General features: G+C 53.8%; 1 protein-coding gene across 1 annotated transcript in view; it reads left to right on the top strand.

Moving 5' to 3' along the window:
- Window positions 1-262: 262 nt before the first annotated feature.
- Window positions 263-14912, top strand: part of TBX5 (T-box transcription factor 5) — a 42638-nt gene continuing 27988 nt past the window's right edge. Inside the window, 7 exon segments of the mRNA XM_075110322.1 lie at window positions 263-1081; window positions 3501-3619; window positions 3621-3677; window positions 5447-5541; window positions 8262-8381; window positions 9125-9272; window positions 11527-11679. Of these exon segments, the coding sequence (XP_074966423.1) occupies window positions 1063-1081; window positions 3501-3619; window positions 3621-3677; window positions 5447-5541; window positions 8262-8381; window positions 9125-9272; window positions 11527-11679 (711 nt within the window). The 5' untranslated portion in view covers window positions 263-1062.

Genomic DNA, 14912 nt, shown 5'->3' with positions numbered 1-14912 from the left:
GAGTCCATCTGGGGGGGATCCCCCCTCACCCCCCCAATAAAAGGCCTCTGTGAGCACCAGCAAATATAGAGCTGGGTTTAAATCCACACCTCTAGACTGCCTTTGAGGGCGGGGGGGGGGGGGGGGGGGCGGGGGTGGTGCGAGGTTACCGGACCCAACGATTTATTTAAAGGGGTGAGGGAGGGGAGGGGGTGTGGGGATATTCCCAGGCGCTGAATTTTCTCTTTGGTTGGGAGAGATGGATGGAAGAGGGAGGGAGGGAGCAGGAAAGGAGGTAGGGGAGAGGGGGAGGGTTGCTGGGGAGTTTGATGATTGTCTTTGTGCCTTGTTCTTGTTTGCCGGCCAGAAAAATAGGCTGGAAAAGGAGGGTTTTTTTGGGGGGGAGGGGGCGGGGGGGGGGAGGGCTGTATGAGAGTGAGTCTCTCCGGAGCAGGATCCCAGCTGGTTGGGCAGTGGGTCCCGGCACTTGGCGAACGGAGCTGGACGAGCCCACGTCACCTCCGCGCTCCGCTCCGCGCCCGGCTCCGCGCAGCCACGGCGGCAGCGCCGCGAACCTGCCCGGAGGAGCGGCGATTGCCAGCCCGCCCGCCCGCCCGCCACTTTTTTTTTTTTAATCTTTTTTAAATTTTTTTTTAAGGGGGTGCTGTTTTCTTTTTCCTCTCTTTCGTCCTCTCCCTCTTTTTTGTATTACTATCATTATTTTTTTATTTATTTTAAAGTGGGAAGTAGGAAGAGTGGGGTGGGGAAAACTGTACCTTCCAGATCAGGCTGAGAAAGGGGTGGGGGTGGGGGCTTTATCTTGGTCTCAGGATCCTTTCTAGTGCGTCTGACAACCTGGAAGTGTTTGGAGAGAGCAGGGCAGAGAGAGAGAGAGAGAGAGAAGCAGGCAAGCAGGCTTGCATTGGATAGATTTTTTTCTTCCAGGCTGGGTTTTCACATGCTGATCCGCAAATAAATAAATAAAAGGAAATATGCACACGAGAAGCCTGATCCCATTGTAATTTCCATTGCAAAGGGGGAAAATATAGACATATATTATATGTATGGAGATGCATTGATTGCATGGAATTCAACAAGCAAGGTAACAGCTCTTCCGTTGCCATGTATGTCCGTCGGTGTCTGTAGTCTGTGTGTCCGGGTGTGCTGCCGAGGAGAGAGAAAGTGGCTGTCTGGGGGCATTGTTAGACACAAATCGTCTTTGCCGAGGAGCTGCGAGGCCTCGGGAGACGTGGGGTGCAGGGGAAAGGGGGGGGCTGCTCTCCCCAGAGCTCCCGCGGCGGTGTGTGGGGCTGGGGGGGCCGGGGCGAAGTGGACAAAAGCAGGGGGTAGGGGGTTTTTATTTTCTCCCACCCCCCCTTTTTTCCCTCCCCTCCTGCAAACCCACTTGGTGCTACTTTAGCAAGGCAAGATGCATTTTTCATACGGCCACCGCGGCCTGGTTCTGTCAAGCTCCATTTCTTCTCAGAAGCTCTTTAAAGGGGAAAAAAAATTAGAAGCCACGGATCGCCAATTGCTCTTAATTGTTGAGTTATTTTTTGCCTTCATTCCCCCCCCCTTTATTATTATTATTTGTATATCTGCTTAATTATGGCTCGAAGCGGAGGACATCGGGGAGGCTCGCTGGAGCGGGCTGCCATAGCTGGGTCCCTCTTTGTTTTAATAAACACGCTTTATTTTTTTTTCCCCCCTCCTCGCCCTCCCTCTTAACTTTGCCAGCTCAGGGGGAATAACAGCTCCAAGCTGGAGGGAAATCGATTAAAAAATGAATAACCGGCACTTTCCAAGCTGCAGCAAGGAAAAAAAAATGTCCAGGGGAAAAAAAAAAAAGAAAAAGAGGAGGAGGGGAAGAAAAAAAGCCTTAAATGGTCCCTGGAGCTGCGGCTCTGCCCCCGCGGGCTGTGCCCGGGCCCGGGTCAGCGGCTCCCGCAGCCCCCCCGCAGCCCCGCTCCCGCTCCCCTCGGCGCACTTTCCGCGCTCGTAGCGGTTTTGCTTTGCCCCTCAGCCCCTTGGTGCCAGGCGCCTGGCTGGTGCGCGGTGGGAAAAGAGCCTTTGGGGAGGGGCGGAGGGGGGCACGGGCCCTTTCTCTGCACGATCTTTTGCTCCAGAGGTGTGGACCTGGAGTCCCTTTGCTTTTTGTCCTTTTAAATTATATAGACGTATATGTATATATTCCCCACCACTAGCAGGGAAGATAATTTTCTCTCCCCCCCCCTTCCCAATTTTCCTCCGCATTTAAAGGAGAATCGCCTTTTTTTCCCCCTCTTTTTTTTTTGTTGTTGTTTAAACGGCTTTTAAATATTGTTGCGGGGAGAAGAACTCATTTCAAAACACTCTCATGTACTTAAAACCAATATTGCCTCCATATGGTTGGCCTTTCAAAAATGAATCCTCTTCTTTGAAACATGCAAAAGATATTTTTTTAAAGCTACTAAAACTCTAAATTCCATGAGAACAAAAAACTAACAGATAATTCAATTGCTTTTATCTTTTTTTTTTTTTTGGTGCTGCTTTGAAACTTTTACCATTCCTGATACAGCCGTTAAAGCTACGTTAAAATACTGCTTTTAAAACTTACTGTGGTTACTCGCATCAGATGTAAACTGTGTATTTTTTAAGCTCGTTTTCTCTGCTGGTGCAGTTTGACTCTAAATGTTACGGCTCAGCTCACTTCAGCCCCAATTCCAACCCCCGGTTCACCAGCCTGAGTGTGTGTTACCTTGCACAGTGTCTCGACTGACTGATTTATTTGCACTTTTATATTTTAATTATCTTGTCCATCCTTTGCTTTACTCGCAACGGTCCGGGCTAGGGGGGAGAAAAAGCCTTTTTCTTTTCTTTTTAATTTTTTTTTCAGTAGGGGTGCAAGAAGTTGAATTTTCTTTGAAAATGGGGTTATACAGGGGCCCTCGTGTGTCGCTGGCGTTGGCCTGGTTGGAACTGGAGTGGGGTGAAAGCTCCCAGTTCCCTGGGAGAAAAGCGGGGGGCTTTCAGCCCCCTCGGCCACAGCGAGCCCGGGGGAACTGGAGGTGTTCAAGGCTGGGGGGGAGGCTCTGCCTCCCCCGGACCCCTGACCTCCAGAGTCACTTGTGTGATAAGTTGGCCGGTCCACTGTCCCCCGGTGCTTTGCTCCCCGTCTCCTACCAGACAGACCTAAAATACGCTGTTTACCTTTTCCGAAAGATGCATTTAATAATACCGCCTCCCCCTCTCCTCCCTCCCTCCCCCCCCTCCCCCCCCAAATCCTATCATCCCTTGCGGGCTGCGATAATAAATAAAAGTCTTTATTTCTCCCTCTCCCAAAGTTAAAGGGCCTTGTTCCCTCCCCGGACAGCTGGAAGTGAGTTGTGGGCAGTGCGGGTTTGTCGGACAGCCCTGCCTAGCGCCCCGGCTCGCTCCCCATTACATATGTGTATATATATATATTTATATATATTTTATTAAACGTCAGCATTGACTTATGCGTCTCTTATCTCTGCTCTCTCCCCGATGTGTGCCTGCAGTGGGGGATTCAGCGAAGGAAGCTCGTAACATGGCGGATAGCGAGGAAGGCTTTGGGCTCCCAACCACACCGGCAGACTCGGAGGCCAAAGAGCTCCAGGCTGAAGCCAAGCAGGACACTCCAGCTGGGGGCCACCAGCAAGTCCCCCACCTCGCCCCAAGCAGCCTTCACCCAGCAGGTAAGGACCCATGCTCTACTTTCTCTCCCCCTCCCTCTTTTCCTCCCTTTTTCTGCGTTTTCCCCCCAAAATACCAGCCCAGCTGGGTGCCTGCTGCTGCTCTGGGTGGTGATAAGTCACTTTAGGCCCCACAGGAGTGAAAAATCTCACCTGACCGTGGGCCTCACCCTGCTTCAGTGTTATCTGGGGTCGTGTTCAAGCGCTAAACCTGTGGGGAAGCACACGCGTGAATATTGGGGTGCATGGAGGGGCACGCATAGAAAAGCACCCAAAACACCGCAGAGAGGCACCCGCTGACGCGGCGGCCGGCGCGCACCCAGACGTCCACCCGTGAGTGTGCAAATGCACACGCGCACGGACAGCTACGCGCGTGTGGATATATTTGCGATGCCCGCGCGTATTTGTGTAAGGTATAAATATATATACGTACCCCTTGGACACGCGGGCGCATGTGTGCCCACGCAGATACAGCCCCACTCATGCATACGCAGCTCTGCTTGCACCCACGCAACGGGCCCTGAGGGCAGGTGGGGGTGTCACGCGTGGGGCCAGGCGCGCCCTGGAGTGCCCTTCATACCCTCCATCAGCCCTCACCCCCCCCCCCCCCCAAAAAAACCCCGGGTGCCGCGTGTTGCCGGGGCACGCGTGGGCTCCCATGCGGGACGCGCCGGCCGCAGCTCCCGGCGGACCTCCGCGCTGCTGAGGAGAGCAGGCCGCGGCGGCAGCGGGCCAGGCCACCCCTCGGCTTCTCCTTCCCCGCCGCCGGGGCCTTGCCCAGCCGGGCCGGGCGGTGCCGGGAGCCGTCCCACGGCGCTCGGCCCCCGCCGGCTCGGGGCAGCCCAGGAGGGAGCGGGGGGAAGGCGGGCAGAGGGGCTTTTCCACCGAGATCGCTTCGCCTTCAGCGGCTGCGGAGCCCCTCCGGAGAGCCCCGCTTGTCCCCTGGCAGGTAAACCCACGGGGGGAACCTCCGCCTGCTGCGGCTGCCACCCACGGGGGTGCGGGCTGGAGGCACGGCGGGGCCGGCGTGGGTACCGGTACCGGGCTTGTCCCGCCGGTCCTGGGGCTCGGGGCCACCGTGAGCATTTAGAAAATACACCCCCACATCTCCCACCCGCCCCCGATGCGTTTGGCGGGGGTGCTTCGGCTCCATTTTCAGTGGGGGGAATATGGGCTTGACTTGGGGGACTCCACCGTGCTCCCCCTCCCCACGGTGGGGGGGTGTATTCTCCCCGCCACGGCCTCTGCGGGGCCGGGCGTGGGGCTGGCAGGGCCCCGCTGCCAGCAGGCCTTGTGGGGTGTGGGCCAGGGGGGACAAAAGGAGCGGGCGAGGGGAGCAGGGGTGACACCCCACGCCGCTCCAGCCCGCAGAAGCGGAGCCGGCGGGTGTAAATGGCTCATCGGACGGTGTAAATCTCCTCCGGCTGGCTCTGGAGAGGAGCTGGGCCGAAGCGCTGGGAGGGTGCGGGCTGGAGCCGGCTCCGGGAGCCCCCTGCTCTTCCCACGCCTTCCCGGGAGCCCCGAAACCGGCAGGATCCTGCCCCGGGCCCCCCCTTGACCAGCATCCCCGGGCTCCAGCCTGAAATCCCATTTTCCCCGGTTTTGCAAATATACAAGCGGCTGGATTTTCCCGGGAATGGCCCGAGCTCCGGCCCCCATCGCCCGGCCCTTTCCGTCCCAGCTCCCCGCCGGGGCCGTGGGGTCCCCGCCGCCCCCTCCCCGGCTGCCGCGCACCTCTCGGGGCTGACGGCGTGTGCCTTCCTCCCTCGCAGGGCATGGAGGGGATCAAAGTGTTTTTGCACGAACGGGAGCTGTGGCTGAAATTTCACGAAGTGGGGACGGAGATGATCATAACAAAGGCCGGGAGGTAAGAGTGGGGGGGGCACACGACCCCCGTCCGCCTGCGTGGCTGGATCTGCCTCTTTTATGCGTGTTTGTGGGGGGGTGGGGGGTGGGCGGCCGACTGCCTACGGGGAGGGGGGTGGGACACGCGTGGGTGGGGGTGCGTGGCCGCGGCCCCGCTCTCCCTGACATTGGTACGGTCATGCCTCTTGTGTGCGAGTCCCCCCCCGCCACGCGTGTCTGTGTGCCAGGGCCCCGGGAGCGCCCGCAGAGCCCTGCCCGGCGATGGCTCGGCGGGGCCGGGCGTGCGGAGAGCCCTCCCTGCGAGGATGAATTCGGAAGAAATTGTTTCTTCTGGCTTCTTTCTTAACCAGAACAGTTGGATCGTTAATCCCAATTTCAAGGCCTTTGGAAACTCTCCAGGCGAACGCGAGTTGCAGCCGCTTGGCCAAAACCTAACCTTGTTTAGAGCAGCTCGCTGGGCGATTTCGTTGTTGGTATTATTGTTATTTACCATTACCATTATCATTACTTTAAATTAAAGGAGCAGCTAGGCCCTTTTGCAATTTTGCAATGCCTTCCGCAGTTTACAGCAGTTCATTTATTTTGCTCACACTGAAGCGAATATATCCAGAACACCCACACCACCCCATTTAAAAGTATATGCGGTCTTAGGCTACTGGTTATACGCTGATAGCAAAGCTGTTTAGCTGCATAGATGGATGTGTCCGCAAATAAATAGCACGCGGGTCTAACAGCGTCCAGACACACGCTTCTATATGGGTGTGTTTGCGTGGGTGTGTAGAAAAATATACAGCCTTGCAAATCCAACTTTATTGGGACTGGGCGTAATCGATTCCATGACCGGCTTAGTAAACCCGACCCGTAGATGTTTATATGTGTACGCGGGTATATTTGAGCGCGTTTGAGGCGATTTAACATTATCCTTAATATTAATACGTTGGAGGATTAAATTGAAGAGTGCCTAAGCCAGCGAGAACCAGTAAAATAGCCTTTCCAGTCCCGTCAGCAAACTGGGGGCGGCCCGAGAGAGGCTCTTTTCGTTGTGATTTTGAATTAAAATTCTCGGAGGAAGGAGGGGGGAAAACCCCTCCGCGCGTAGAAATAGCGGTAGCTTTAGATTGCGAGGGCACAACAAACAACGCGGAGTCAAACTTTCATTTTGCTCTGTCGTCTGGCATTTGTTGTGGTCTTCCAAAATTTGCCTGAAGAGGGAGAAAAAAAAAAAAAATCGAGCTGGTTGTATGAAGTTTGCAGCGGATAGATCGCGGCTCGCTTTCCCCTTGAACCTCTTTGCTGCTGGAAAAATCGGATTTAAAAAGGGTTTTGTGTCCGGGACGACGTGGTACAAAGTGGGGGGGCTAAAGTGTCCGGAGGGAGGGAAGCTGCTGGGGGTGGGGGTCCTGCCGACCCCCGCAGCCCCATGCCGGGACACGGGCTGGGGAAGCAGAGGGACCTCCCGAAAACCCGAGTTCACAGGGGGAAGGAAAAAAAAAGAAGCAGCGCACGGAGGGAGACATAAACCACCTTGCAGAAATTTCAAACAAATATCGCGGTGGACAGAAATCTCATCTAGAGAGCAATAAAATAGACATTTACAGTGCAGGGGCTTTAGGGGAGATACGGGATACGTTTCCTTATTTATATAATTCCCCATGTTGGAAAAGTCCGTGTTCTTGCTGGTCAGGTGTTTTCGATGGAGTTACAGATCATTCTTCAGGTGGAATTTGGTTTCTTCTCCCTTAAAAAGTTAAAGTTAAACCCCCGCTTCCTTCGTTGGTAGCGGTTTTTTTTTTTTTTCACACCCCCATCCCAGCTTTTTACGACTGAATTAAAACCCCGCCCGGTGCCCTATCGCGGAGATAAGAGCCCAACCTCGGCGTGCCGTATTTTTAGAGGTGTGGAGTTTTTGTTTATGCGTATTTTAAGTCCAGGGATACATTTTCATCTGCTTATTTTTAAATATTTGGAAAGCTCAAACTAAAATAACATCAGTGTTTTAAGTCCCTGCCTTGCAGTAATGGAAAATATTTCGAAAAGCCCCTGTCCTCAGTGTGTATCTGAGAGTTTCCAAGTATTTGTCAGGTGTATTTGCTGATGTCTCTGTACCCCGTATGGCTTCACACAGACTTGGTGTCACACCTGAGTGTGCGTAGGGATTTTTTTTCATATCTGCACATAGAACCATTGATGCACATCGGGATGGTTGAAATATATGTATTTTAAATATATATATTTCTATAAATATATATTTACTTTTTTTTTTTTTTTGGCAAACTCCCCTCCTGTTCCAGCGGTTTATGTAAAGAGGGAAGTAACTTGCTTCCAAAAGTCCTCCCGACCAGATTTGTTCGAAGAAGGGAGAGTCAAAGTCTTGACGAAACAAAATAATAACAAAAATACGAATAGAGGAACAGGCATACGAGTAGGTGAATAAAAACCCCGCCAGCCTCGTAATTACGATTCTACCTCGATAAGTCGGCTGTTTCACCTCAGCTGGGACCCGGAGCGGTACCCTGCGGCACCCAAACCTCTCCCGCACCCTAGGCGAAGGGTGCACCCCACCTCTGCCACAGCCTTTCGGGAAGGTCCACCCGAAAGCGTGGCGTTGTCCTTCTCTTAAACGACAGCCCCCACGCCCTCCCCCCCAAACACACACAAAACCACCTTGGAAAACTTTCCTTTCTCCGCTTTTATATTTATGTGTATATATATTTTTTATAGGCGTATGTTCCCCAGTTACAAAGTGAAGGTCACTGGACTCAATCCAAAAACTAAATACATCCTGTTGATGGATATTGTACCAGCGGATGACCACAGATACAAATTTGCAGATAATAAATGGTATGCACGCGTGGGGGAAAGGGGAGGGAGGGGAGCTCTGGGTCGGGATTTCGGGGCTGGCCAAACCCGGGCAGCGCAGGTTGGGGGATCCCCTTGAATCAGCGGTTCGGCCGCCTTTCCCCGCCCTGCTGGGCTGCAGGGGCTTCACCTGAGCCTCTCGGGGGGCTCCCATTGTCCTTGGGGGAGAAACGCATCAAGAAAAGGAGAAAAGTCTTTCGCAATTAGCTAAAGATAGCTCTAATTCTGCTTGATGATGAGATTATTGATTCTTGTGGAGCCGATGGTTTAATTATATTAAGGAAAGGAATATCTCCGGGCAGGAAAATCTTTAAGGATCGGTGTGCTGGTCCTTTGCTCCTGGCTCGGCTGCCGGTAATTAGGGAGGGGGGGAAGGATGGGGTTAAACGGGGAAACAGCAAGAGCCGTCTCCGACGGGAAAGGTGCCAGAGAGCTCAGTTAATTCCCCGAGCGGGGTTTGTAAATGCCTTTTCTCCCCAAGCACGGCGTGACCGTCCGGCACCGCGTTGCCTCCGCCTACGGGGATCCCTGAGTGGGAGGGACCCCACGGAGGTGTGTGGATGTGGGAGCAGGAACCCACGGGAGGGACCCCGCTGGGGGGGGGGATGGGGTGGATGGGAGAGCAGGAACCAACGGGAGGGACCCGACTGGAGGGGATGGAAGGGGTACAGGAGCCCACGGGAGGCCCCCCCCGCCCGGGGCTCAGTGCTTCTGTTCCCACGCAGGTCGGTGACAGGGAAGGCAGAGCCGGCCATGCCCGGGCGGCTGTACGTGCACCCCGACTCCCCGGCCACCGGCGCGCACTGGATGAGGCAGCTGGTTTCATTCCAGAAGCTCAAACTCACCAACAACCACCTCGACCCTTTCGGACATGTAAGTACCGGGGGAGGGAGAAGGGCACCGCGCCCGCGGAGGGCTGCTGGGAGGCCCCACGCGTGCTCACGGCCCTCTCCCACGGCGTGGCCCTCACCCACGCACGGCCACCACTAAGGTCATGGAAATGTCATCCATCCCCAAATCCGTTGTGTTGGTGGGGTGTTATCTTCTTCCCTGAGAGGGTGGGAGGAATCGCAATGAAGGACACTCCCCCAAAAAACTGAAGAATAAACCTTAAAAATGGGCTATTTCGCAGGACTGTGTGCGAACTGATCGCAGACCCCCGGGGCCTGGAGCCCGCGAGTGGGCCGAACGCCCCGGCTTAACTGAGCCGTTAGCTACCAGGCTTTAACCTCATGGCGAGCCTCGGAGCGTTAAAACCTGCTCGTTACCTCCGTGAATTTGGCTAACAGGTAAAAGCAATCAGGAGTAATTATTCGAGGAATAGGACCCAAACCCGTGTGGATCCCTCGACACTGTCGTCCCCCCCCCCCCCCCCCCCCCCAAAAAAAAAAAGCAACAATAATTAAAGACGATAAAAAATTGAAATCCCGCTAGAGCTTCTTGGGCATAAAAAGGTCTTTGCTAGACTCGTGGGGCCGTGAAAGCGTGTGTGAATTCTGCAGCCAGAAGCAGCCCTCCTTCGAAGGTCTCCAAAGATGTCTGTTCCTCTGAGCAAATATATATGTGCATGTATGAATAATATATATATCTATTAAAAAAAATATATAATTACTTAAGCGGGTATGCGAATCCAGATCCCGCCATCCCTTTCCAAGAGCGTATTTTTCTCCAGTCTGGTTTCAACACCTCAGTTTCATTTTTTCCCCAAGTTCCTTTTTTTTTTTTTTTTTTAAATTCGCTTTTTAATAACAAATCTTGTGCTATTAAACCCCCGCCCACCTGGTCGCTGAGAAGCAGGGGGGGCTGCAGGGCAGAGCAGCCAGCCGAGCCCCCAGCCCACCCCAAAGCTGAGCATCTTTTTATGAGGGCTCCTTTCCCCTCCGGTTGCGGGGGGTTCACTGGGTTTTTTTCCCCCTTTTTAATAATTTTTATTTTATTTTAATATTGCCTTGAGCTGGTGGCAAAGCAGTTCGCCAGGGCTGCTTTCCAGGGGTCAGGACCTTCCCCGCTCCCCTAGGAAGCGGGAGGGGAGAGCGGGGACCCGGCAGCAGCACAGATGGGGGGGGATCCTTCCCACCCCCCGGGCTGGTTTTGGGGAGCAGTCCCGGGGCGGGGGGATGGGGAGGGGGGGAAGAGGCATCCCCCGCTGCGAACAGGCGGCTTTGGGGAAAACTCCCTCTAAACAAACCAAAGGCGCTGAGGGGACAATAAGGGACTTCAGAGGAGATGTTGCACCAGGAGTCTCTCAATTAGAGTCGCTGTAATGAAATTAAACCCCATTAGATCGTTCACCGTTGATGTCTACGATTTTCCTGGATGTCAAAGCAATTTGCTTAAACCCCCGGGACGGGGGAGGCGGCGGCGGGGCGTGCTGCGTCTCGCTGTCGCCAGGGTCCGGCAGTCATTATCGTGACCGAGCGGCCCCCCGCCGCCCTCCCCCGCCACCTTCTCCCGAGATTAACCGGGTACCGAGCAGGGACCGCTTTTTATCTTGACCACAGCGCTTCCCCTCCCCCCACCCCGCACCCTCCTCTGCCATCCTCTGGCTGGTGGTGGGCACACGGAATCCCCCCGGCCCTCCCCTTCCATCCCCCCTTCTTGCCCCTTTGCCCTCCTGGGAGGGGGCTCGAGATGCCCCAGCCACCGTGGTGGTGAGCTGGGAGGTTCTGTGGGCTTTGAAGGGCCTGGAAAGACGGAGACCCCACCACCAGCAGCAGGTTCAGGGTCCCAATGCAGGTTGGGGGAGTAGCCCTAGTGTCCACCACCCCCCCCCCCCGCCCCCCCCCGCCCCGGCGGCGTTGTGGGGGACCAGCAGCACAGCCCAGGGCTGACAGAGGGTGGGGGGGCAGCAGGTAAGGAGCTACGATTCACAGCATCGCCTGGCCCTGATGGGCTCCTTGTTTGGAGAGGAGGTTTTTTGAGATATGTCCCCTCACCCCAGCACCTAAACCAGCCCGTCTGGGGGAGCCCTGAAGAGGGAGAAGATTTTGGGGAAGGGGATTAAAAAACCTGTGGCCCCCTGTCTTTTCTTCCTCTTCTCCCCATCCCTGGGCAGGGGGTGGGATGTTGCGCCGCGCTGTGCCCCCTCCATTCCCACGGAATGTCCTCTCCTTCTGCCCTTGCCCAGATCATCCTGAACTCCATGCACAAATACCAGCCGCGGCTCCACATCGTGAAAGCAGACGAGAACAACGGTTTTGGGTCCAAGAACACCGCCTTCTGCACCCACGTCTTCCCGGAGACTGCCTTCATTGCCGTCACCTCTTACCAAAACCACAAGGTGAGGGGCTGGGCCCTCATACCAGCAGACATCATCCCCTCGCCTTCCCTTCTCCTGAGGGCCTCGGCTCCCCTTTCTCCTTCTTTTCCTCCCCCCCCTTTCTCCTTCTTTTCCTTCCCCCCCTTTCTCCTTCTTTTCCTTCCCCCCTTTCTCCTTCTTTTCCTTCCCCCCCCTTTCTCCTTCTTTTCCTTCCCCCCCCTTTCTCCTTCTTTTCCTTCCCCCCCCTTTCTCCTTCTTTTCCTTCCCCCCCTTTCTCCTTCTTTTCCTTCCCCCCCCTTTCTCCTTCTTTTCCTTCCCCCCCCTTTCTCCTTCTTTTCCTTCCCCCCCTTTCTCCTTCTTTTCCTTCCCCCCCTTTCTCCTTCTTTTCCTTCCCCCCCTTTCTCCTTCTTTTCCTTCCCCCCCCTTTCTCCTTCTTTTCCTTCCCCCCCCTTTCTCCTTCTTTTCCTTCCCCCCCCTTTCTCCTTCTTTTCCTTCCCCCCCCTTTCTCCTTCTTTTCCTTCCCCCCCCTTTCTCCTTCTTTTCCTTCCCCCCCCTTTCTCCTTCTTTTCCTTCCCCCCCCTTTCTCCTTCTTTTCCTTCCCCCCCCTTTCTCCTTCTTTTCCTTCCCCCCCCTTTCTCCTTTTTTCTCCTTTTTTCTCTCCCTCCCCCTTCTTTTCCCCCCTTACCCTTTCCTCTCACCACACACCCATCCCATCCCCTCTGTTATTCCTGGCGACACAGACAAAGCGTCTAAAGACAGGGCTTAGGGCGAGCCGAGGAGGAATTAGCTCAACAGGATGGTTTGCTCAGAGAGGAGACGACCAACCGAGGAAATTGGCTTTATCTTCTTTCCCCCGCATCGGTCAAAGCCTTGTAATCTGGAGAAGGGAGCCCGGCGCTCCCCTCCGCGGCCGGGGCGCTGATAACCCGGGCTGGCCGTGCTCCGGCCCTTTGTTTGGGGAAGGCCTCCTGCCCCGGCCGCTCCTCAGAGGGCCCTGCGGGGAGGTCGGTGGGGGGCTGCAGGGTTGGCAGTGAGGAGGCCCTGGAAGGAAAGGGAGGCTCTGCACCCAAAATCAGTTCCCCGCCTGCCCAAGCAAAACAAATACATATCAAATAAGTTTTTCTTGGGAGGGCTGCTGGGTGGACACGCGAGGGTTCCCGCTTTCGGCCACCTCCGCTGCCCACCTGGGGGGACCCCACCGCAGGGCTGCTGTCCCTCTCCTTTCTTTGCTTGGCTTTTGGGCTTCCCCACCTAGCAAGGAGTGAGGAGGAGGAAGGCTCAGGGCTGGGGTAGGTCTCAGCAGATGTATTTAGCGATGCCTTTCACTGACTGCCCCTCACCACTGCCCGCAGACCCCGATAGCCCCTCTCTAGGGCAGAGCTCCATGAAAAGCCAATTTTCCTTTGGAAAAAAAGCAAATTCCTCACGAAATGGCATAGAAAGCGATTGCTACGAGCTTTTACTGGTACTTACGGGCAGGTAGGATGGCTCCTTTGCGCTTGACAGAGTGAAATCATGTGCTAGTTTTTTCAAATGGAGAAAGGTCATTTAACACCCCGGACAAATCCGGGATGATTTCCTGGAGGTGTAAGTAGGAAGCTCCTAAACCTGTGCGAAATGGATGCATTTCCTCCATCCACCAGTTGGCAAGGGAGACGCAGAGAGCAGAGGTAGGCTGGAGAAGAAAGAGTGTTTCACCGTAACTAGGGAGAAAAGAAAATACTTCCCTGCCCTTTAAAATAGGAGCTGTTGGCACAACCAGGACAAGCAAACTGAATCCAAATTGAGTCCTCGCCAAATTATGCCTTAAATTATAACTCCGCTGTGGATGCTATAAAATCAAGCTTAACTTCTGCTTGATGGATTCGGAGAAAGAATATAATATTAGTAGAACTGGGAGTTAATAAAACGGGACACACTGCTCGCTTTAGAGGCATTTCCCTATGAGAAAACAGACCTGAATTTAACTGCTTTCCTTTGAAGAAAAATAGGACTGTTTTATAGAAAAAAAATTATCATGCAAATAAAACAAATGCAAAGCAGAAAGATGTAAGTACAGTAGTTTGGGAAAACTGCCATATTAGGAGGAGCAGGAATATTTGATTGTAAATCAACAACATCTGGTTGATAAGAAATGACATCTGCATATCCGTCTCTGTCAAAACATACGCACTGACAAACGCATGAATCCCTACAGACACACATGCGCTTGCATCCCAGCAGACACATGCACCCGCACACAGACACCGCTACACATTTTACACACCCCCCTACACATTTTACATAGATTTACATCCCTTCCCCCCTCCCCAACAGACACATTCCTCCTCTTGCTGCACTGAATCGTTGGGGGAACAAATAAAGAGTGGCTGTAGCCCCAAGATAAAGACCCAACTGAGAAAGATAGAGCCATAAAAATAAACCAGGGAATGATCTACCCTAAATGGCATCTCCCTCCAGGGAAGGGAATAAAATTTGTAGCTTGCCCCAGCGCAGATGGATAATAATACCAGGGCTGAGGCGATGTGCAGCTGATGCTGTTGCAGATGCTGGCTGTGCAGAAGGGGTAACATCCTTCAGCTGAGTTGAGTGGCAAGTGGGGTCTTTTCCACAGGCAGAAACCTGAGTTCAGCTTTCACAGCTGAGATGCTGCTTGGCAAAACATATCTTCATGTTGCAGTGCAGACTGTGCTTCCCCTTGCCGTGAATGATCGTAGTCCCGCTGGTGTGTGTCTGTCTGCATCGAGCTCCCCAGGGAGGCTCTGCCTGTCCATCCCCACGTCTCTTTGTCAGTGCAGTACCTATTTTTTCACATTTACAGCCATCTCTCTCTCACTTCCACCCATCACCTGTAGCATATCCTTCATGAAACTCTTCCTACCAGCACAATCACACACAGTTTGTATACACCAACGTATTTTACACACAGTTTTTATACACCTATGTATTTTAAACACACATGCATACATATACACACACAAACAAATTTATATGTCCATGTGGTTTAGGTTTCAAGAGCTATGTATAGGTGAATTATATTACAGTATTAATTGCATGACTTGCCCACAAATGCATTTGAGCCTATGCTTACACAGCTTATAGAAATACCTGCCCGATTTCAGATCTGTCAATGTATTTCAATAGCACAGCTGCAATCCCAATGTACGGCTTGTGCTTATTTCCCCTGATATTTTAGACAGCCTGAAAAGGTATTTAAGCACATTGGGATCCCCCCTTTCCCGGCCCTACTCCCC

The sequence above is a fragment of the Phalacrocorax aristotelis genome, chromosome 15, assembly GCF_949628215.1.
Source record: "Phalacrocorax aristotelis chromosome 15, bGulAri2.1, whole genome shotgun sequence".
Classification (NCBI taxonomy): domain Eukaryota; kingdom Metazoa; phylum Chordata; class Aves; order Suliformes; family Phalacrocoracidae; genus Phalacrocorax; species Phalacrocorax aristotelis.
Note: the sequence above shows the minus strand (reverse complement) of the source record. Positions and strands in the feature narration are given on the sequence as shown.